Source organism: Boleophthalmus pectinirostris, unplaced genomic scaffold (assembly GCF_026225935.1).
Source record: "Boleophthalmus pectinirostris isolate CB_2022bp ecotype Guang Dong unplaced genomic scaffold, ASM2622593v1 HiC_scaffold_8, whole genome shotgun sequence".
Taxonomy (NCBI): Eukaryota; Metazoa; Chordata; class Actinopteri; order Gobiiformes; family Gobiidae; genus Boleophthalmus; species Boleophthalmus pectinirostris.
In genome coordinates this window covers 33,165,566-33,189,743 of record NW_026571515.1, presented here as the reverse complement: position 1 = coordinate 33,189,743, position 24,178 = coordinate 33,165,566, and the positions used below count along the sequence as shown (strand labels likewise).

Here is a 24,178-nt window from a genome sequence, read left to right as displayed (position 1 = left end):
GCCAAATGAATGCAGAACGCTGAGCTAGCCTTTTGAACACCCTTTTATACATGTGAGAAAGAACACAATGCAAAATGCTGCCTGCAATGGGGCAGTAATATCTATTGTGTACTTTGTGTGGCCTTACTTGACAATTATGTGACATTAACAGTTCTTTTCTAGATAGAAGAGCTTATAATAGAGATGTTCGATACTGACAAAAATGAAAATCAGTTGATGTTGGAATTCAACAGAAATGTACTAAGAAGTGCCTTTAATTGTATTTGTCGAGATTACAGTTTCAGGCAAAATGTGAATAAACTGTAAAGGTCCTATAGTACACAAAACTGCCACTTGACATCACAAATTACAGTGTTTCCTGTTTGAGAGAAGACGGAGTATGTGTTTAATGAAGATTATAACATAGATCAATAAATAGCATAATATGCGCCTTTAAGCTTAACGTACACCCCTTAAATTATGCATTGGTGATTCTTAGAGTAGATAAATTGATCTGGTAATATATTGTCAATTAATACAATAATATTTTCTTGTTTGAAATCATTCTAAAATATGATGTAAAACTGACTATAACGATGATATATTCAATGTTATATTCAAATACAATTTCACCTACAATTTTTTGCATTATTACAATTACTCCTGTTGTTGTTATTGTGTGTGCTAGTCAGTAGTTACTGTTTTTCAAAAAAGTGCACAGATTTTCAGCCTCACTTCTGTCAGTCTGCCTCAAGGACTCTGTGGCTGTAGTACTTATTAAGGGTTTAGTCTGTTAATAATCAATTTTATTTTTCATTCAGTTCATACATTGTATAATATATTGTAACAAGTGTACAAAAACGTATACATGTTTATTTATTCAAAATCCAAACTTCTTATATTACATGTTCTCCATTTACAACCTCTCAAAGCTATTGCACAGATGTTTTGTCATTTCAGGTGAATGGTCCATCTATTAGTATGTCATTTGGATTGACATAAGAGCAGCTTTCATTTAGGACTAGAAACAAGGGCCTTTTTAGCATTTCAAAGTGTAGACAGTCAATGGTGTAGACGCAAGATGCTGTTTTTACACACTTTCATACCTTCATTAAATATTCCAATGATGTGTAAATGCAAAAGTAGCAATGCTGGTTCAGAGGACATCACTCAAAAGGGGTGTATGAGATCACATTCACAGAACACGAACAAAAATAACAATAAAAGTAATACAAGCATATTTAAAAAAAACAAAACAAATATGGCTTTATAAAAAACAAATAATACTGATGAGATGCTGTTTGTTGACTTTACAATAACTTTGGCGTCTACTGTATATTCTCTATCAGTGTGAATAATGATTAATGAGCAGAATGGTTTGGTTGTTTTCAGATTAGATTAGAACCTCTAGTACCTCCACTAGAAAAGTCAAATGTGTAGGTTTAGAGGATGGATAACTCTTTATAATAACTACACAATATGGAGCCTTATAAAGCAAGAACAAGAATAAAGGCAATTAAGTAGTCATAGTCATAATGAACATTAAAGCCAGTATGTCATTTTTATACTTTTTTAAAAAAAAATGTATTAGGAGCATCTCCATAAACCTGACTTCTATTTTGTCTGCCTGTTTTCATGGGAATGTTGTTTCTTTGGTTATACTCTTCCACAGTATGCATAAACTTATCTAACTCCATGGAGAATGTTCTGAAGTATTGTTAACTTTATATTTCCATAGAATTATGCAGATGACATGCCACCTCCAGAAAGTTACATACTGTGCCTTTAAGTAGTTACTTAAGCTGAATCCGTCTTATGAAACTATTTGTTCATTATGTTATAATGCTTTGTTCATGCTTTATTAACGCTAATTAAGGTGTAGTTATTAAAGGTCCTATATTACACAAAATTGACTCTTGTGAGCTTTAAGGCATGATATAACCTCATCAAAAACATACCTGGAGATATGTGTTTTGTTTCATGTTTGAGTAATCCTTTATTACTAGACTGACTATATTATCTCGAAAGCTCAAAATGCTCCACCTTGTAGTTTTCAGGTTAACTGCTACCTTTTATTCAGTAGACACTGGTAGAATATGCAGGATCTTTGAATGAAACAAAACACAGCTCCAAGTTTGTGATAAGGAAACAACATTATGACAGAGATCAGAAAAGTGTGTAATATGGGCTCTTGAAGTGTTACCACTTGTTTTGCAGCTGTTCTCCTCAGTTCTCAGTCTTGTTGCTTTGTTTAGCTCGGGCAGCATTCTGTGTGACGGTGGACAGAGAAGATCCGGTCATACTCGCTGTCTCTACAATCTCGATGTCCTTACATGTCAAACACGCTACCAGCTTCTGACGAGATGCAGAGGGGGCGAAGAAGAATTCATGAGAGACCCCAGCAAGCACGGCCCCTAGCACTGGCCCGATCCAGTACACCTGAACAACAACACACAGGCATTTAAGTGACAGGACAGGGTAGAATAACAACAATATACAACAATTATTAGAGTAATGTATTAGATTTATACTGTCCATTATTCCTTAGTGACTTCCTCTAAAACTAGTAACTTCTGTAGCCACTACTGATCTGGGGCAAACTGAAATCTGTGCTGGTCATAGATTAGACCAATCACAGACAGCAGGAAATTCAGGCAGGATGGGTATGTATTGCCCAAGAACACAACAATAGAGCTCGGGATGGAAAAAACAACCGCTACCATGAAAATCTGCCATGTTTGAAGCAGCAGTGCAAAATGTCCATAGAGATGCATTAGGTCTAGTATAAAAAGTAAACAAAAAGTCATGGAACAGCTCGATAGGCTGCTGGTCACTACTAGTAAACACAGCTATCAAACTATAGTGTCAGAATTTTCATCTCATAAAACGTCCATTTGTTTAACTTTAGGCCAACTGAATATATTTGATGGGTGATGATCCTGAGCTCTTTAACGCATGACGATGGTAGAACTGCAGTATTCCAAACAGAAACCACCGAGTTAGTCACTGCTGGTACATTCCTTAAAAGTGCTCTGCTCTGGTGCTGAAGTTTCCGCTGCGAAGGAGCAGGTGTGAGAGGACAGTGCCCTCACCAGGAGGCCATGAGTCAGCAAACACTGGACTGTGGATGTACTGTATATGCTACTCTTTGACCTCAGTGTAGCTCATAAAACAGTTAGACTCATGTTTATTACAGTTATACTCATGATGAGGGGAGCTGCTACCAATCTGACATTACCACAAGAGTGTAACTTTATAGTATGTATAGTCTGTATGTTGTATTTCCTTACCCAGTGATTTTCCCAGAAGCCAGTGATGATGGCAGGGCCCAGAGTCCTTGCTGGGTTCATGCTGGCTCCAGAGAATCGTGCCTAAAGACACAAGTTTAAATGTTTAATCATGAGTTTAAACACAAACATGAGCAGACAGATGCCTCACCCCGATTAGGACCCCCGCGGTGTGAGAAAACCCCACAGCAAGGTTTCCTGGCTCAGGACTGTCCCTGCGGCGCTGGTCCTCTGCAGAGAACACTGTGAAGACCATCTGAAATGTGCACAGCATCTCCACACACAGAGCCTGAGCCGCGTTCAGCTCCAGAGGTACCTGACAACACCACTCTGTCAACACTCACTCTACACCTACTATTAAAGGGCCTGTGTTACACTATTTTCTGATTTATAATGTTGTTTCCTCATCACAAATATATCTGGAGTTATGTTTTGTTTCATTCACAAATTCTACATATTTAGGCTGAGTTCTTCTCTCAAACGGAAAACACACTGGCTCACCTTGTGATGTCATGTGGTTATACAGGAAGAGCTCCTCTGCCACCGGAATTGCCAATCTCTACTGAACTATAGGTAAGGGTTAGTTCTTAACTTGAAAACTACCACTTCATGACTTCATAAGGACTCAGAACAGAGCATTCTGAGCTTTAGATGTAGATAGATTAGTAATAAAAGGTTACTCAACAAAACACACTTCAGGATTGTTTTGATGAGGTAACACCATTATAACATGGTTTAAAACAAGAATAGTTTTTGTTCAATAAAGGACCTTTAAAGTGCATATTTAAAGTGCTTTGTGTTTTTTACTATTACTCTAGACTGACATGGGTTTTTCACTGCAGAAGTACCTTATTGATAAAGTGGTCTGCTGTGGTTTTGAGTGGAAGAGCCAAGTACAGGGCCCCGGTGCCGAGACAGGCCCCTACACACTGAGCACAGATGAAGAAAACAGCTCTGAGTATGTCCATGCGGCGAGTGGCCAGGAGGGCTAGAGTCACTGCAGGGTTTACCTTCAGTAGAGGTACAGATAAATACTATTATTCCACAGTATAATATAGGAATTACACTCACGTACATTAGATAACGTAGTTCACAGCTTAAAATAAAAAATTATTAACAATGTTAACCAGGCCTGTCACGATAACAAATTCTGAAGTGTAATATCTTGCTGACAAAAATATACATGATAAACAATAGTACTGAAACTGACTGATTATCCCACAAAATTTACAATATTGTAAAAGCATAAGTCTCAAATAAATAGAAGAATAAAATATTAGTTAATAAAACAGTAGTTTGTATCTATAATAGTCATTTATTCGACCCTATGGAGCTCAACAGTAATCAAAATGGAAATGTACTTTCAGAAACAGTGGGTGGTCACTATTGAGCTCCGTATAGCTCAGATCTTATTGTCGTACAAAAAAAAGTATTCCACTAGAAAAAAAAAAAGAAAAAAAAAGAAAGAAAAAGTAAAAAAAAGAGAGAGAGAAAGTAATAAAAGTGATAAATATTGTGACAGGCATATATAATACCTATGAGACGTTAGTATAAGTAGTACAAGTATAAGTAGACATAAGTATACCTGAGCACCACTGATCTCTCCAAAACAGTGCGCCACCGCCACTATGGCCACGCCCACTGCCAGTGCCGGGTACAGAGGGCCCCCAGAGGCCTCCCCGGGCCCCGGCACCAATGAGCCCAGAACGGCACTCACTAACACCAGGGTGCCCAGCAGCTCTGCCAACACGGCACGCCAGAACGGACGACTGTGGAGCTGCTCCGAGTCAACGGAGCAAACAACTTTAGTTTAATAACTCATTTTCCAAAACTTCATCGCAAGTGTAACTTACAGCCCTACTTAAAGCCACAGTAACTTTTTAGCCAAACCATATACTAAAATAAAAGCATGTTTTTCATTTTGATGTGAAAAACTAGAAACATACTGTATGCCTATACTCTGAATAGGCTTGCATCTCCACAAACCTGACTCTTATTTGGCCTGGAGGAGGGCCTCGTCATGCTTGTTTCCATGGAAATGCTCCCTTGGCTGTAATCTTGGACAGTATGGCATAAAATGTATCTATCTCCTTGGAAAATGTTCCACAGTATGGTTTTAACTTTCTATTTCCATGGACTCATGCAGGTGATGTGCAACCTCCAAAAAGTTACATACTGTACCATTAAAAGTTGTACTGTTGTAGTTATTTTTTATTTATTTTTTATTAAAGCTAGAGACTTTTTTGGTGGTTTTCAGATTGTAGAATGTGAAGTCATACTTCCAGATGGGGGCAAGAGACAGATTTTCCTGTTGATAACTCTGTACTCTGCTGTGAAATATCCAAAAATGCACAAATGTTTGACCTGATGATTTCTATTAACTTCTAGTATAACAATAAAAAATGCATTTGAACAATTTTAATTTTAGCTATCCCCATCTGTATTCAATATTATAGGCCTATATAAAGTGTTGTCATCTGAAACCCTGCAATAAGACAACTACCACATTTCATAATACAAAAGTACTTCATAAATCCCACTGAACTCTATGCTAACTACACTGTAAAAAAAGATAACACACCTGATCAAACTTATATGTATTTCCTTACCTCTCTCCAGGTCATGATAAAGCGCTCCTTGTGCAGTCCCTGGCTGTGTGCGTCAGTCTGCAGGTCTCTTTATTCTTCAGTCTGAGCTCTGCCTTGCCTGAGTCTCTCTCTCTCTTCTTCAGGATCAGACCTCATCACTTCATTCAAACACCTGAAATTGGGTCATTTATTTGTCCACATCCAGGTTCTGTCTCATTATTTTTCCAGTTTTAATAACAAAATCAAAAATGTCATGTGAAATGCACAAGTATAAGGACTTTAGCTTTAACTTTGGTGGAATGATCAGCATCTGCTTGTCTCCATGGAGATGGTATATTTACTTGAAGTTTCCCACAGCATGGGAATAAACATCATAATAATTTTTCTTCATGTTTTATTAAGGTTATATATGTTAATATATAGTGTTACCATTCCTGCATTTAATCACATTTCAAAACTATTCCAAAATAAAATGTTTAATCCATGATTTGTTTTACTAAAATAGTTCTTTATTCTTGCATACATCTACCTAGCACAACACAATTTATAAGAGGATGCAACAGAACTATGTTACCTTTACAAATTACTATATTTTAAATGCAAATAGTTGTTTTCTGTTTTGCTAAATTAATAGCGAGGAAAATACATGTGTCTTTTGTTGGAATCACAGAAGTGGTCAATCATTTTGTCCAAGACTCAATCAGGGCCTTTTGCTCACAAACAACTTGTTGTGGATCACCATGGGGACAAAGTCTTTCATGTTGCCGTTGCCATAGCACCTATTGTTCCATTAGATGCATGCTCTCCTCTGCCAGCTCTTTGATATCAAATAAATGTATTATCACGAAGGTTTCAAGATGATTATCCTTCTTATCATGCACAAAAAGATAAATGGGTAAAACTGGTTTATTTGTATGTTGACAATTTTACACAATTTTACTGATTGAAAGCTAATAAGACATCCTATGCAGTTACAATCTGCTTTAGAAATAGATTCACTGGTAGTTATCAGATTGTAGCTTGGAATTCAGATAGATGCCTTTCTCACAACTTTAAGATTTAAAAACTTAAATTAAAGATGCACTGGTAACCTTTCTGATGGAGGACCCTAGCAGCCTCTATAAAAATGCATAAAGAATAAAAACACATTTCATTAAATAGGTGCGATACAGCCTTTTTTTTTTTTTACATAATGCCATACTGTGGAACTTTCCAGGTAAAGCATAAGATCTCCATGGATTCAAAAATGTAGCATAACCACAAACAAAGTTGCACACCTTTGCCAGATAGATATATTTCCATGATCTGTTTCTATGGCAATGCATATTTAATGTCATACTGCACAAAAGCAATGAGATAAAGGATTAACAGAATAATTTATAAAGATATCATATAATCCCGCCAAGAATACTTAAACAACTTTTACTGAAGCTACATTTGAATGTGACATTGATTCGGTCCAGAACAGACTGGTTGGAGATGGTGCCATTATTTTTAGGATTACCCCCTCCCTCTGCTCCACTGAGCCAGGCTTTTGTGAGTTAAGCCTGACTGTTAGGAGCGGACGGGACAGTTCAGGCTGGAACCCGCTGGCGTAGGGGAGTTTTCAGGGCCCCACATGGACTGCTGACACTCACAAATGTACATACAATGTGTACAATGTGCCAGCTCAGGGCTTTAACAAAGGGAGACACTATAAGAAGACATTAGAAAATTATTTAGCATTATTGATAATTAAGGTGTAGTGGGTTCCCGGTAAAATCCTGCCTAAGAGTATATTGTTTTTGCGCCCCTAAGCAGCGCACTTCATCCACATAGTCATAGTGAAATTGAATTGGGGTTGATTGAATTGTGAAGTTGGGCACTAAAAGTAAAATATATTTGATGTTTTATATAACATATGAAACACAATACAAAATTTGTCACTTTAATATTTTATGTTAATATAAATGTATGTATTTTTAGAATTAAAAAAAAAAAACATTTTCTTTGACTCAACATAGGATTTATTTTAGATTATAGGTAAAAGATAATAAAATAAATTTCTTCAAAGTCAAATCTTTTTTTTTGTAGTGTATTGTGTTGCACAAAGTGAAATTTCTACCTGAGTTGAAAAAAAAAAAAAAAAAGATATAGTCCAAAAAAGTGAAATGAATTATGAATTAATAGTGATGCAACAGACAGCTGGGGCTGTTATCAAAATGTCAAACCAAATTGTCAAAATAATAACTAAATAATGATAAATGAAGAAAAATGGAAAAACAGATTGGAAAATAAACTTTGATGACGTCCTTCGGCACTGGAAAGCAGCTGGGAGTGAAGTAAACGACATGTGCCTCAGACAGCGGCCTCTGATGGGCTTCATACACACTCTGTAGTGCTCACTATTCAACTGAGAAAGGGACAGGTAGAAAAAAACACTGAATAATAATGAATACACACAGTTTATAGGCACCATTTTGAGCACTTTTCCTTGTTGAAAAAGTAGAATATTTTGTTTTGAATTGTTAATTCCTATGGCAACAATGATAATTTTTTGCATTGCAATTTTTTTTAGACATGAGTGATTAGATTCAGGATCTGGATTTTCCCCTTTTATATTTTAAAGAAATTTAAATAAATATGTTTTGGAGGATAATACTTATCTACTGAGAATAAACTGATTTTGTTTTTATTTAGTAGTGCACGGTGTAACTTTTCTGGTGGGAGTCTGCCTCTTTGTTGTTGCTTAGAGTTGAATGTTCCACAGTATGGCATTAAACTAGGCAATCTAGCGTTTACATAATTATGCCTGTTATTTCTTTAATTGATTGGGAAAGTGCATGTAAAATTCAGGGAATAACATCGCCATGGAGACAAGCAGATGCGGACAATAACCCAAAAGTTACATATTGTATTTTTAATATTTTATACTTAATATTAGGTGATAAAACATAACAAATAACAGTTCATATCTATTGTTGTGGTTTTTATTCAACTCACATGACATTCTACAGATGCACACATTACATTACCTTGATACAACATTGTCTTGTAATACCTCCTCTTATAAATGATGGATTGGTCCTAAAAATATAAAGGAACAAATTTAAAGTCACCAAAACTGTACATTATTAAAAAGTCACTTAACACCACATTTGGTTTTTGTCTTTTTTTCTCTCTTTTGAAAAAAAAAAAAAAAAAAAAAAAATCACTATGTCCCTTAAATGTGGCAAGGAACATCCAGGTTCAATTTTTATCAGTGAAATAGCATTCAGTGTAAGAAAAGAAAGGTTTTAAATAAAATTGTGAAGCTTTTGGTGGTGTCATGAAGAGTACACCAACCATGCAACAGGTACAAGAGGCTCTCAATGGCAGAAAAAGAGGGATGAGGAAAGAGGTAAGGAGAGAGAGAACCAATAAAGGAATGTAAGACAGAACCAGGCAGGAGTATACCTAGCATTTCAACAAGTCAAGTTAGATATTTTTTAGCTTCATTGAACAAGCTCAAGTTTCATGTTTAGTTGGTCTTATTTTTAAAACTACACTGCAAAAAAGACTTAACCATGGGAGTAGTTTTGACTAGTTTTGGTTTTATAACTGAGGATAGAATTCCATAAAAACAAAATCAATTAAGTGGTTTCAATTTATTATTGTTATTTTAAAGATAAGAAGTACAGTAATCAAGCAAAGATAAAAACAATCTTACTACACTTGCAGACAATTTTAATTCACATTTGGTTAAAATCAGTTAAATTTATTTGAGAAAAGTAACAAAATCTAGACATAAAGTAAATAAACCTAAACTAGTAAAAACTCCTCACTTCTTTTTTGCAGTGTAACAGATGCAACAAGTGTTAAACCAACTTCTCAGTCTAAAGACCAGACCTGCTCTCCGTCCTCCACTTAAAAACAGTGTTTTTCACACATTTTCCGCTGGGAGAGTGTGATTTTGTGCATGTGGTTAAATAGTGTACATGTGTTTTTGTGCACAAGACTTAAGTAGAGGTTACAACATCTACTCGTGACAGTCCAACAACAGTTTTCTTTAACTGGCCATTTTGTAAGATGTCTAGACATTTCTATAAAGGTAGTCTGTACACGTCCACTACAAGCTATTGCTATTAAATAATCCCAGCTATTGTTTTTTTGTATATAGATTTATATATAGAATATATAATAAAAATATATTGAGCAAAAGAAATTACTTCTATGCATAAAACCACATTACATTACATTGCCATTGAACAGGTTAAAACAAGGCCCAGTGTCTGTGAGGTTTGTCAAGTCTGTTGCCGAGGTTTTTCAGAGTTAAAACAAGATTCTCCAAAGACGACATTTGACCCTCGTCAGTGAAAAAGGGTGGGACCAAACGCACCATGATGCTAACATAACATGGAGAAGCCGTGGAGGGGAATGAGTCCAGTTCATCTTTAGAGCCTTAAAGTGAGGCCATCACAGGCAATAATAACAGACAAAAGCCAAAATCTATACACTTAGACCTATACATCGAGTACACGCAGCTGAACAGCTCCAGTCTATCATAATGCAGAGTGTAAGGGAAGTGAAAAGCACCAACAGTCTGCAAGCCTCAAGAGGAAGTCCTTATTTGTCCTTATTTGAGTAAAACTCCGCCCAGCGGCTTTCAAAGAACTTCCTCATGGAATGTCCGGCCATTCCCACCTCGGACGTGTCCTCGTTGAAGAGCTCACAGTTATTAAAGACAAGCTGAGCATCTGCAGCAAAGTCCTCACAGCTGCAGTACCTGTGTAGACAATAAGAAATGTGACACCACAACATTTGAAATGTGTTCAGAGGTTACTACACCACAAAATCTACAGTTAAAATGTCTTTACGTCCAATCTAAGTCTCAAAACCAGTATTATCTAAACCAGTCCACTGAGACAAAATAATAGACAAAAACAACCCGACAAACCGCTTGGTAATTTTTATGGTAAATATTATATATAAATTTATCATACTATAATACTTTTGAATGACCATTAGTCATTCAAAAGCATCTTAAAATCTCCACTGGTCTACATTAGACTAACTGAATATTCTATGAGCTGAATGTTTTTTATGACATCCCATATAACTGCTCAATGACTACACAAGCTCCTTCTCGACTGCAAACCCTCCGTGCAGATTCACATCTTACCCTCCTTGCAACAGCCGCTCTCTCATGGTGAGGAAGTCCATGGGGTTTTTGATGATGCGGCGGTATCCAGGCACCAGCCGTGGGTTCACAGGCTCCAGAAAGGGCCAGGCATCTGCGTGAGCCTCCATCTCCATCAGGATGATCCTACAAACATGAAAGAGTTTTACATACACATAACAGTTTGGTCAGGTTTAGCAGCAAATACTTAAAGTCCATATGACAGTTTTTTTTTACAGCAGTTAAGTGGCAGAAAAGAAGTTCAGAAGAAAATTAGAAAATATAGAAGTAGCACTAAGTTTGCAAATGGAATACATCCACGTAGACTATGTAATAAATATAGAAATATCTATTCACAATGCAGGGACAATTTATACAGAAGGCACACATTTTTCTGACAGATTCAACATTCATTTAACAATATCGGCATTTTAGGTATGTTCTGACCCATACGGTATGTATGGGTATGTTATGGCTATGTAACAGCTACAGAATCACCTCTATTCTTAATCACTGTTGCTCATGTCCAACTAGGAAGTAAAATGATAAACTTCACAAAAACTGAAAAAAATGTTGAAATAAATAACTCACTCGCAGAATGTGAGGTCGGGCTGGTTGCGGGTCACCATACGTCTGCGCTTAGCAGACCCTGTATCTGCGGAGGGACGTGGCGAGGTCTGGTTTGGAGCTGGTTCCTTGTGTCGCGTTGCCATGCCAACACTCCGTCGCGTTGTTGCTTCATCCTCTGAACTGTCATCTTCATATCTCCTCTTCTTCACACGTGTGCGCTTTTTGCATGAGCGGCTGTTGGGTTCACACTCTACATTCTGAAAAACAAAAATGCGCAGTGTATTCAGTACTAAAATAAAAGTTACCATAAGTGTATGTGTTTAACTGATGCTTCACAGCTGAAGTAAAATCAACATTCCCTGGAGGGTGAAGCTAAGTAGAAGCACTGCTCTGTCTGAAACTTTTACTTTACTTTTAGAATAAAGCTCAGATTAAAGCCTAACACAACCTGACCATAAAGAACTGACTTAGTTGGAACTACTACAGCAGAGCTGATTTGTGCTGTTAAACAAAGTCTTTCTCACATAACATTACAGTCACAAGCTACCATTAGCCATCAGTTTCAGTTTTCATGAACATCTTGTTGAACACCTAAACGGGACCTTGAATGATCAAAGTGGTCACAGGCTCCTGAAAATATGTAGTTTAACTCAAGTGTGTATTCTTGAGTTTTCAGACTTTTTTTTCAGTGTTTGCCAATGTGTGCATTTATGGTAACTGCTGATCATTCCACCATAAACATGTCAAACTCCCAGCGTCATGTCTCTTTACCTTAGCTACGCAGGTAGGACAGAACCAGTCGCCCTCTGGTACTTGGGTCATTTTGGGTCGCAGACAGTACATGTGGCAGCCACGGTCACAACCATCACACAACAAAAGGCAGTCGTCATTGTCTCCTTTACGACAAACTTGGCAATTCTACCAAAAAAAATAAAAAATAAAAAATAAAATCACATTCAGCATGTTGAATAGGTACGAAACACATGTACACAAAGTAATTCAACGTGCTTTGTATAATAACAAAAACATTAAAAACATTTCATTTGAGCATCTGATTCCTGACATTACATTAAGTGCATTGTCATTTAAGTGTATAGCTCTCAAGTTTTTTGAAAATATTCAATATTGCTTCCATTTTAGATTTTGAGAAATTTTGAAAAGCATTTTAGATTTTGAGAAAAAACAAGTTTCACAACACATAAAAACATAAATAATAATTTAACTGAAGACTAGAAGAGATAAATCCCTCCAGTCATAGCCCTTACAAAGTTTCTTACCACTTTAGTGACTGATCTTTCCCAAGCAATGGCCTTCTCCAGCTGAAGCAGACAGAGGCAGACCTGAGGAGCGCTGCGACACCTGTCCAGAGCCTGACGCCAAGTACGTAACCGAGAGGTGATCTCATTCTCCAAACTGTGAGAAGATAAAAAAATAAATAAAAAATCTAAAAGACAATCTACAATGTGAATAGGCTGCATTCACATTCTAAAAAATAGATTTTTGAAAGAAATATCCAAAACAGAAATCCACGTCAAACTCATTATTTGTAAGGGATTGAGTCTACACATTTGCCATATTAATCTCATGTCTTAAAGTCCAATCAACTGAGAATTTTTGTTTGTTTCATGAGGATAGACTCAGAAATTACAAAATTTTGATATTTACCATAAAAAAGTAAACAAATCTGCAATCTGACAGTTAAACAGCAAACTGCACCACAGAATTCTGACCTAATATCCAGTTCAGTTTTAAACAACAGGGACTCTATAGTGTTGTGGAATGAACGCAAGTGAGATTTACCTGAAAACGTCCATGGGCTGCTCCTCTCCGGGGGTGGGGGTGAGAGGCGCGAGGCGGATCACTTCAGATGGATTCCACAGCGGTTCTTTGAGGTAGCGGCGCTCAATGTTGCGTTCAAGGTTGGTGAGTCGCAGCACAGCAAGGTCCAAAGGGTGTGTGGGGATCCGGGGCAGTCCAGACCACTCCTTCTTTGTGCGGATTGTCCAGTCATCCTTCGGTTCAGCATCATGCTCATAATACTGCAGGTCATCCCGAGTCGAGTCTGGCTCTGGAACTGTGTACGGCTGCAAGAAAAACACAGAACCAATCTTTACAATAAGCCAAGAATGGACGATATAAATGTTTCAATATCTAGGTATCGGTAAGATATTGGTGGGTTGTTGGATTTCTTAACAGCGTATTTCTTATACTGGATACATTATACAAATTTCACATCTTCATACAAAACACATACACCCCAGAAATACACTTTAACCTTACCTGAAACTCTGGTACTGGTGTGTCTGCGCTAGTGTCAGTGTCATTCAAAGCACTCTGTGGTGGTGCCTAAAGACAAGACAAGAGACAGTTAATATTCTCAATATGCTACTATTGCAAACCTGAAATGAGTGAGAGTCTATTCACCCGGAGGTGCAGATCAGCTGTGAATACGCGTTGCTCCAGCTCCTCCACCCACTTGAGGGCATTCAGGTCCGACTCCATGGCCCTCTCCTGCACTTGCCAGGGCTGCTGCAATGCCTCCAACAGGTTGTCCTTCTGTTCCACCTTCATATCAAACAGTGGATCTATGGGAAACAATCAGAAATAAACATTTTAACACTAGAAGTATTTGTCTGATCAAGATATTCACAAAAATGCTGGGCTAATCTTTGCATCTTTACAGTTGAAAACAGGTATTCATCTGTATTCATCTCCACAAAATGCCCATCTCCTCACCACTGATGGGTCTGGTGCACATTTCGGATAGGCTCTCCATGTGCTTGGCGAGGTGCTTGTGTAGCACCCTCTCTCTGACACCACGCGGGTGCAGGGCCTGTAAGGTGCTGTACAACTCCTCTGAGGTTTTTATCCACCACCAACCACGCACCATCGCTGAAAATTACAGATAAATATAGATCAGTTTGACTTTGTTTGATTACCAATAAACATGAAACTATTCAAATGAAAATAAATACAGTAAAAAAATAAAAAATTCAGAGGATCATGAGTTCTGCCTTAGGCTACGTTCAGACTGCAGCCTGAAGTGACCCAAATCTGATTTTTTGGCCCTTATGTGACCTGTATCTGATCTTTTAATGAGAGTCTGAACGAGACAGATTAATTTTTTCAAATATGACCCAGGCCACTTATCCAAGTGGCCTGAGTCGGTCCTAAAACCGATACATATCCGATCTTTTGACATGCGACTTCAGTCTTAACGGTCAAGGCGCATTCATCCGACCTACACATGTACACAAATGTTCTCGTCATATGAAAATTGTTAATGAACTCCGTGTCACTGAAGCGAAGCACATTGCTATCCCACCACTCTTTGCTACGTCTCCGCATCCACACGTTCCTTTCAACGGACGTTGCTGCCACTGCCCCACAAAACGCAATGGCCAAAAACCTCGTCCTGCTCCTTCTCAATCTCCTCCTTAACTCTTTCCCCCCTGGATGCCTACTAGGAACAACCCATACATATGTTACTAGGGCTGCCCATAGAGCATAACTGCATAAAAGAAAACAGACTTCCACGAGTGATTATAAATGATTTTTACTCTCATGAACTTAATTGTAACACAGACATATTTGGTCTCTCTGGAAACCTTAGACTCTGAACTATTCATTTATGGATGTTTAAATGTGATTCAACTCATTCAATATTTTAAAGGACTAGCCTGGGCAACATCCAGATTTCAGGGCAATTTTGGTTCATAATCGAGTATAAAGCTCAGATAGTTTGTTTGGATATCGCAGGACTCCACACAGACGCGTCAGCGGCATTCTCATCTTCTCCCCGAAAGTCCGTCGCTATCGCTGTTTTCCACTTTATAATCAACTTCAACATCATCACTTTGAAATCTATAAAAGTCACTTTCTCTAAACTTATCCATAAAATACGTCCGCTCCTCATTATTTCTAAAACTGTGCGCCGCGATCTTTCCATTGCACGTGTTTCGTGTTGTGTTTTTTCCGGAAGCTACCATCGTCACTATTTCGATTAACTTCGGAAAAAATCTGCGAAACCATATCCTTGAATCCTATTGGTCAGTCTAGTGTGGGTTGTAGTGGCCCCCACCGATCACAGTCTCTGTTTAAATGTGAAAAACCGAGCCATTTCTAAAGGTCGTCAAATCACGTCTTTAGTGATACGGCGGAGGTGTCAAAAGTCGTCATTAAGGGTACAGGGGGAGTCGTCAAATGTCGTCTTCATGGGGGAAAGAGTTAAAACAAGTAAGTTGTACATGTTCTGGCTCCAGTATGAGAGGAACTTTACAATTGCCAGGTACTCAATGCTTGTCCATGTTTGGACAATTTCCGTAAACACAGAGCACGCTCGCAGCAGTTGACGTCATCGTGTCCTTAAGTGCGCATACGGGACACTTTTGGGCCATGTAATGTTCACACTGGAGATCACATACAAGTCGCATTTAATTGGAAATGTGAACGACCTCGCAAAAACATCGGATTTCACAAAAAAAATCCAAATTGAGCAATAAGCCCTGCAGTCTGAATGTAGCCTTAGTTAAGGCCCCAAGCCTTGGGCTCTGGGAAATTAAGCAATTTCACTTCAAGAAAGAAATTGCCATTATGAGCTCCATTTTAGGTATCTGGCCAGGCAGAACCACAGGAAAGGTACAATACTAGTTTTTCAGTATTGATTCCAATATGGGTTTTGGTACTTCTGATACCCTTACTCCATTTGTGTAAAAAGTAAAAAAAAATAAAAAAATGGAGCATAAAAGTGCAAACTCACATATAGGGATAGGCCTGACCACCATCTGAGTAAAGTACTGTTGTTCGAGCTCCTGGAACATGGCTGTGGGGGGGCGTCCTCTGCGGCGCGCAGCTGCTCCTCTGGCTCCTCTTCGGGCTGGGCTGCTGCCTCGACTGCCCCTGCGTCGCCTGCGCCCTGGTCGGCCGGGTGTGTGGGGGCTGGGCTTTGGGCCGGGGGGAGCCGGTGGGCAGCTCTCCAGGACAGGAGGACAGTCTGAGGCTTGCTCTGGCTCTGCTTCAGCTGCAGTGGAGACAGGGGCAGGGTGAGGGCTAGGGGCTGGGGTAAGAGGAGAGGAGGGAGGGACAGATGCTGGAGCCACTGCCTTTGGTTCAGTTGGACCCAATTCCAATGGAGGACATGACTCAGGATCCGGCAGAGGTGGAGAATCACTCTGTAGATCAGACTAAGAGGAAGAGAGAAAAAAAGGCACTTTAATTGTGTGGAGACAGAAAGAAGTAAGGAGACCATTACTGCACTGACCGGGGCAGGAGGCGGTGATGAAGACGACAGGTCATTCTGGGGGACTTGTGGGGAGAGTTTTGGGGGAGACTGAGGTGAGGCGGGTCCATCGGTGTCACTCGGAGACTTGTCATCACAGGGCTCTTTGGGCAGCAGGTTAAACCACTGGCCCTGCTTCTCGGCCATCTCTTTCACACTCTCCTCAGACTCTGCTGTGGTGCCATTGGACAGAGCATCGTGGGGCTGGCTGAGCCTCAGGGCAGCCTGAGTGAGGTCACTGTGAGGGGACCCTGGCCCCTCCTCTGCCCCTGAGCGAGCGCTGCTGCGTCGTCGTCGTCGGCTCTTGGCTGTTCGCAGGTGCAGCTCCACCTCAGGCTTGATCTTTCTGGGGCGCCCGCGGCCTCGAGGCTGGCTCATGAGAGACGCAGTCCCAGGTAGGGGGTCCTCGCCTGGGGACAGTGCCTTTGCCGCCTGGGACGGAAAGGACACAGAGGGGGGAGTAGTAGGCACTGCGGTCTCTTCGGTTTTTAACTCTTTTTTGGGCTCCTTTTTGAGGAAGGTCACAGGAACCTCAGCTACAAGCACTTCATCTGAAGCTGAAAAAAGATTCAGAAAAAGGTGTAAGAGATGTGGTAACACATTCGATGAATTGAGTCACAATAAACAGTTTTAACACAATTCAAGTTTCAACACTCACATAAGATCTCTTCTGGGCCTTCCACTAGAACCATGCCGAGGTTGGGCAGAGCAATGTATCTGCGCCTGTAGCGGTCCTGGCCCAGAAGAATGGCTCTCATGGACTGAGACGACTGCAGCAGCTTTTTACGGAAAAACACTTGACGCTGTAGGGGGAGATCATGATAAGAAAAGCCCATAGATGCATAAATGTGCATAAGAAGTGTGCAAAAATAAAATGTTACCTTAGTGAGTTTATCAATTTGTCTTTCCAGCTCTGGAATGCTGGCATTGGTGGGACTTTCACCCTGCAAAAGGATTTTAAAAAAAGTTTAGAATTTTTATTTCTTTTTTTTAGATTAAGCAGTTACAAGAACACATTGCACATACATCACTAAATTTGGGCTCTTCCTTGTGCCTTTTGCGACGGCCCCTCCCAGTCTGCTCTAAACAGGAGGTCTCTTCTTCTGCCACTCGAGCACTGCGCCTTCTGTCCTCATAACACAGCTCCTCCTCAGAGCGACCTGTGCGCCGCGCTAGCTCCACCTTCAGTCTGACAGCGAGAAGACACATTAGTTCCACAACTGAGTACTATTGATTTTATATTTCTTACTAACAGTCTTACCTGCGTATTTTCCCCTCTATTATCCATTTGTTCTTTCGGTAGTTGGACATATTCTCTAATGTATTGTCAATATCACTAAAGGAAAAATTAACAATTAAAAGGTCTGCAATGACGTAGTGGAATTAAAAGTTATCACTCTTACTTAATGACAATGTTGCTGCCATTCAGGGCATCCACCACAAAGCCCAAGATAGAAGCCTTAGTGTCCGGAGGCAGAGCTTGAAATGTTTTGGTCCTTAAAGTGTCGCACACTTCTGGGTCATATCCGTGAGCTTCTATAAAGATACGCAGCACTTCAGACACTGTGCTGCGGGTCAACTCCACATCCACCAACTTGTCTCCAAGAATCTTAACAGACTAAAGAAAAGGAAATCCTTTTAATTAGATGATAATATACAACACAAACAACTATTGTGTGAGATGTACCTGATAATGGGAAGGCAGACCCGGGTCCTGGAGTCCCACCTCTAAAAGTTTGATCAAAAGGTCCTGGAGCTCTCCCTGACTGTCTCCTAACCCCAGCAGACCCTCCTGCAGCGTGGCCAGGCTGGGCACATCCTTAGGAATGTTCAGACCTAACAGTTTTCCATAGGCATGAAGAAACTCCACTGCAGACAGACAGTGAGCAAAAGAAGAGCCCGAGAGAACCATACCAGGAATGCGGGACAACTCTGGCAAAGGCTAAAGACAGGAGCAAGCAGGTTAGAGGTGATCACATTAAAGGCAAACCATTAAAAACTGTACAAACTCACCTTGTGGTCAATAAGACACATGTCCTCTGCTGGTTTCTTCAGCTCTTCTGCGATCATCTGCTGCCTTCTGCGCTCTTCTAAGCGTTTTTGGGCAAGAGCTCTCCTTTCTGCTGCCCTCTTAGCGGCCTGAGCAGCCTGAGCGGCTGCCTCTGCTTCTGCCTGGGCTTTGGCCAAGGCCTTGGCTTTGCTGCGCGCCCCCAGCACCCTTTTGCCCTGCGCAATCCTCTCCTCATCCGTCAGCTGAGCTACAGGAGGCTCAACCTTCACAGACCTCCTACGACCACGCTTCTTTGGCTCTGCAGACCCACTCAAGCTTTGGTCTGTAGCCACAGGCTTCCCTTCAGCGCCTGAGGCCTCTTGTTCAAGCTGGAGACAGTTTTGTATCTTATTATCAAACTCAACAGAACCAAAACCATCTGAACACTTTTCTCAACAATTACATGCCATTTCTACCTTTGCTTTCTTCTTTTCTTCTTTCATTTTTTTGACCTTGGCATCCTGCTTTCTCTTCATTCTGGCCTAAAGGGTAACAAGGACAAGCGAAAGATTAGAATAATTTATTTTAATTATTTACTAAATCGGATTAATCTCAAATATACCTTTCTTTTCATCTTCTTTTTGATTTTGGCAATTGTTTTCTTATCCTCATCAGTTAGAGTATCTACAAAGCACAACTATGTCAGAGCTCATCGTACAGGAAGGCCTGTCTTCACTATGTAGTATTCTGACTTACCCTTGGCCTCAAGTTGTGTGAGTAGTTTGGCGTCAGCTTTGCTGAGAAAGTCGATCATCTTGGGTTTAGGAGGTCTCCCAGGGCGACGGGGTGGCCCATCGGTGGATTTGCGTTTTTCTTTATCAGGGTTTGGAGGGCGACCACGGCGACCAGTGATAGCCATGATGGTAGAGGGCACTTCCTCATTAGCCAAGAGCTCCCACTTCACACCCTGAGAGACAAAGAAGCTTACACTTTGTTCTGACAGTTTCTGACAAAAACACAAGTCTGTACCCACTTCAGGAGTTTCTCTCTCCTCATAGAAGTCTCCCACTGGCATACGAGGACTAAAGCTGAAATGCTCTCTGCTCACCACGCTGTCCTGGTGTTTCTTCAAATACTAGAACAGATTATGAGGAAGACATTTTTAAAATAGTGAAAGTTAAAATTTTTCTCATAAGCAGCCACGGACCCTACCTTGATTATCTCAGGGAATTGCTTCATCCTCCTCCCACATGGCGTGTAATACCAAGTTTCACCCCGCAGACGATTGTCTACTTTCCTAACTCTAATCTCTCGCCGCCAACTAAAAAACACACAAGATTTGTATTGCATGTATATATGTATTTTTCACATATTAAATTAACTATAGCAGGTATTCAACAGATTAAAGTCCGTAGTTACCCATGTTGAAGAGGAAATTGAACCTGTTCCTCTGATGCAACCCTACGCTTACTCGAGTCTCCTGTAGAATAACAAGTAATGAAACCAAAAGCAAAAAGCAAGTTAAAAAAAAATAAAAAATTACCTGCAGTAGAGCCATCATCTTCATGGTCCTCGCCAATTTCAGCTGTGGTTTCAGCCCCTGGTTTAGCCCCCTCCTCTGCAACACCACCCTCTTGTAGCTGTTGTTTCTTGCGTCTTTTTTTCTTGGGTTTATCAACATCAGTGCAAAGGCTGGCGACATTGGCCAGGACCGCGTCGATAGTGGCAGAGATTGAATCTAGCTCCTCCAAGCTCAACACAGAAGGAGCCCCAGATTCATCTTCGGCTGTTTCTTTCTTTTTCCTCTTTCTGGAAATCTTCGGCTTGGCACCGTCCTGCTGGTTTTCACTTTCATCACTTGTTTTTGTTTTGGGTGTTCGACCTAGGCTTACGCTGTGCCTGCTCTGGAATTTGTGAATCTGAGAATAATCAGATTTCAACAATCAATATTACAATAAAAACTGCCAACTGAAGAGTGTAACTTTGTATTTTTGTACTACGCACTAGAGGACAGGTAAAATTATTATTACTGCAGAATTGTATAGGTATTTAGTGAGGTCAAGAGCATGTGGGTCACTTTTATCTTTCAAATATCAAATAACATATTCAAATAACATTGCAAATATCTTTTAGATATAAGTCCACAGTGCAAAAATGCGTATGTAATCATATATATGAAATATGAGTATACTATATTATGCACCTGGAGTTTGTGTAGACATACCTTTTGGGGTGCGAGGTTTCCGTGGTTTCCCTGGGCTTTTCATCTGACCGTGCATTAGGTTGTGGGCAGGGCCATCTGCTGGGGTACTGAAAGCCATGAACCCATCTCTCATCCTGAAACTAGGCGGTGTCATGATCCCAAAGGGCTTGATGCGGGAGCGCCCACAGGAGTCTGGAGTATCATGTCCATCAAGATTCCACTGGTCTACGTAACCTGGAAGACACATTGTGGTTTATTCTTATGTAGGGATTGAGAGGCATAACCCAGAATATAGGTCGCTTCATGTTCTAGAATACAATGTCAGATGGAGGGCAGGGGGCCTATTTAACTCTGTGGGAGATTTATGGTTTTTGAAAGAAATAAACATTTATGATCCACAATGTTGAACCTTAAAAATTCTTGGTTAAATAAACTTGCCACAATAATTGTATGTCTTTAAATCCTTTCAACTGGCAACAATCAAATTGTGGGGTGTAAATAATGGCTAAAGCTACAGTGAAAATTTTTTTTTCACATCTTCATTCTTGCTGATAGAAAAAACACTGAACTTTGTGCCAGTTTTTTTTCATGTTGATAAGACCAGTCATTACAGATATTAACCATATAAATCCGAAAGTCATAGGTCAAATTCTACTACAGAATTCTGAACCATCCTTCAACTCAATACAAACTACAGCCATTCTAAAATATTGTGATGTCACGTGAATGCAACCTATAGTCAACAATATTCCCTTTCATTCACACTGTACCTTGATGACCTGACTGCGATGACATATACGAGTGTGACATGGACACATCAGTCGACCCAATAGAGGGCTCTTCCATTTGTGAGGTACTGTTTAAAGAGGACTCTGCTCCAAGGAAACTCTGAGAGGTCTCCCCTGCAGTGGAGACAAAAGTATGATCCCTTGTTTCATTGGCTGAGAAGCTATTGTCTCTTGTGTTATAAGCAGAAGACAGGTCATCGGAGGTGTCAAGAAGGGAGGTGTTCTTTGTGTCTTCTAAGTATGAGCTGTCTAAATATGAACCTTCATTGGACATATATGAAATCCTTGAGCTATGAGGAAGTCGACCTTGAATAACTGCGGAGCGTTCGGACCCAAAAGCTCTTTGCATGTGGTCAATTGAGGTTTGCCCGTCGTGGGGTTTGTGAACAGGAGAGATAATCGGCGGCAAATGCTGTACTGGAAGATCAGGTTTCTCAGAAGTTTTGAAATTATATGTTATTCTTTGTGCAGTTGCATCTAAGTGTGAGATGTTTCTATCATGCAAGCCATCTGAAGTTACCAGCTCTAGCCTGTCTTCATGGTGGTGAAATTGGGTCGGAGTTGCATTGTGAGACTCGAAACTTTGAATCAGTCCAGATGTGGTACCCTTCGTGTGAGGTACAGACACAGAGTCAACTGGAGCGGACACTGTTGCAGTCCTGGAGGCTTGAGTGGTTAAACGAGGTAGGGCGGACAGAGGTCGGGCTGTAGAGCTATCATTTCCTGCTGAAGAAATTCTATGTGTTTCAGTTGGAGACACTGGCATAGCACTAACTAAACTGGGGGGTGGATGTGGAGGTGCGTTTGCTACGTCATACTGCAGAGATGTTCCCTTGGCTTGTGCTAATGTAGAGGGTCCTTCTACGCGTGAAATAACAGAGATAGATGAATCAGCAGAAGTCTGAGATGGGAATTTCTCATGCATACCGTCTATGGAATCTGGGAAGCATGCAGTCTTCTGAGGAACTGTAGAACCTTGTGGGTTTGTTGGAAGAGTTGACAAGGATGTTACACCTAAAGAAGAGGAGCTAGCTGGATTGGACACCTGCGAACCAGAGGTACCTTGAGCTTGTTGTAACACTGGGGAAAAAAATGATCTACCTGGAGATGATCCAGTGACAGTGTTGGAAGAATCTAAGGACATAGTTGTTGGTGCTTCATCAATTGTTTCAATTCTGCCACCGAGAACAGAGCTAAAAGGAGTGGAGGAATGTGTAAGGGCATCGGTTGGAGAAGGAGACATTTGTGATGGAGCTGTTTGTTTGGAAGTTGATTCTACTGAAGACTGAACAGAGGGTTTTGGGGAGAGGGGGGGTTGGAGAGAGGAAAAAGCAACCACAGGGGAAAAGCTGGTCTCTGGTGGTGGTACTTTAGTTGCTGGCTCCTTCTTTGGGGAGGGATTATCAGAAGATCGCGTTGGGGGCATTTCAGAGTTCACAATATAATCTTCTGTATGTGAAGCTTCTTTAGGTTGGTCCTCTTTATTCTTCTGACTTGGCTTTTCTGTGTCACTGAAGATTTTGTCACCATCTGTGTGCACTGAGCAACAAGAAAATAATACAAATAAATCAAATAAAAACATTAGTCAATGAAGGCAGTTTAAGAACTTATTTTTTTTTCCATTAACAATTAGACCATATACAGTGTACACATAGCATAATTGATTTTATTTATTTTTTTAATTAACAAAAGATAACAAATAAATAATATAATAATTCCAAATCAAAAACAGATGCATGCAATATATGGAAAAAAGGAACACACCTTGTATAAGAGTGGATGGTCCCACTTTGTTTGTGTCAGGACTTCTGTCTCTGCTGGGCCTCTGAGGTGAAACACTGTCTTTAGTGGATGATGGTGACCTCACAGACGGTGAAGACACAGGTAAAGAGCTGCCACGAGGGGGAGTATAACTCTGTCCGACAGGGGGTAGAATCTGAGCCTGGTTTTGGAGCTGGGGTGGCTGGGGTTGGGGTAGCGGGTGCTGGGACGGTGGGTGCTGGTAGTAAGGCATCCCATTGGGCATGAGGCCGTAGTGCTGCTGCTGGGGGTGGAGTGGGCGGCGCTGAGTGTGAAGCTGTGAGGAAGAGGAGCTCTGTGCAGACTGCTGCTGGTGATGGGTCTGACTCTGGTATGCCCCGTAAAGGTTATGGGAGCTAAAGTTAAGATGCTGCGAGCTGTTGTTCCAGTACTGCCCTGCACTCATAGGCATGTTGGGAGGACCTACTCCAGGGGGCTGGTGGGAGCCTTCTAGTCTACCATTTAACTGATACTGTCCACAGCTCTGATAGTGAGGCTGGCCTAACCCGGGTGAAGGCTGTTTCTGATGACCATGCGGAGATCCGAGTGGACCATACT

At 40.5% G+C, this 24,178-nt stretch overlaps 2 protein-coding genes across 2 annotated transcripts in view; both read right to left on the bottom strand.

Annotated features, from left to right (window-relative positions):
- Positions 1 to 1,564: 1,564 nt before the first annotated feature.
- LOC110164499 (aquaporin-4) lies at positions 1,565 to 8,997 on the bottom strand. The gene is made up of 7 exons (XM_055165521.1): positions 8,869 to 8,997; positions 5,876 to 6,026; positions 4,852 to 5,043; positions 4,115 to 4,276; positions 3,418 to 3,582; positions 3,270 to 3,350; positions 1,565 to 2,418 (listed from the first exon to the last, which is right to left on the bottom strand). Exons 2-7 carry the CDS (start codon positions 5,888 to 5,890, stop codon positions 2,206 to 2,208), a joined length of 828 nt encoding a protein of 275 aa, XP_055021496.1. The 5' UTR covers positions 5,891 to 6,026; positions 8,869 to 8,997; the 3' UTR covers positions 1,565 to 2,205.
- Positions 8,808 to 24,178, bottom strand: part of baz2a (bromodomain adjacent to zinc finger domain, 2A) — a 16,051-nt gene continuing 680 nt past the window's right edge. Inside the window, 29 exon segments of the mRNA XM_055165935.1 lie at positions 8,808 to 10,598; positions 10,995 to 11,138; positions 11,583 to 11,818; positions 12,333 to 12,479; positions 12,839 to 12,974; positions 13,362 to 13,645; positions 13,842 to 13,907; positions 13,986 to 14,146; positions 14,298 to 14,453; positions 16,321 to 16,744; positions 16,822 to 17,396; positions 17,498 to 17,642; positions 17,721 to 17,783; positions 17,866 to 18,028; positions 18,101 to 18,175; positions 18,243 to 18,457; positions 18,527 to 18,781; positions 18,853 to 19,218; positions 19,306 to 19,371; positions 19,452 to 19,513; positions 19,586 to 19,796; positions 19,863 to 19,964; positions 20,042 to 20,150; positions 20,249 to 20,309; positions 20,373 to 20,710; positions 20,712 to 20,748; positions 21,033 to 21,266; positions 21,803 to 23,359; positions 23,585 to 24,176. Of these exon segments, the coding sequence (XP_055021910.1) occupies positions 10,439 to 10,598; positions 10,995 to 11,138; positions 11,583 to 11,818; positions 12,333 to 12,479; positions 12,839 to 12,974; positions 13,362 to 13,645; positions 13,842 to 13,907; positions 13,986 to 14,146; positions 14,298 to 14,453; positions 16,321 to 16,744; positions 16,822 to 17,396; positions 17,498 to 17,642; positions 17,721 to 17,783; positions 17,866 to 18,028; positions 18,101 to 18,175; positions 18,243 to 18,457; positions 18,527 to 18,781; positions 18,853 to 19,218; positions 19,306 to 19,371; positions 19,452 to 19,513; positions 19,586 to 19,796; positions 19,863 to 19,964; positions 20,042 to 20,150; positions 20,249 to 20,309; positions 20,373 to 20,710; positions 20,712 to 20,748; positions 21,033 to 21,266; positions 21,803 to 23,359; positions 23,585 to 24,176 (7,140 nt within the window). The 3' untranslated portion in view covers positions 8,808 to 10,438.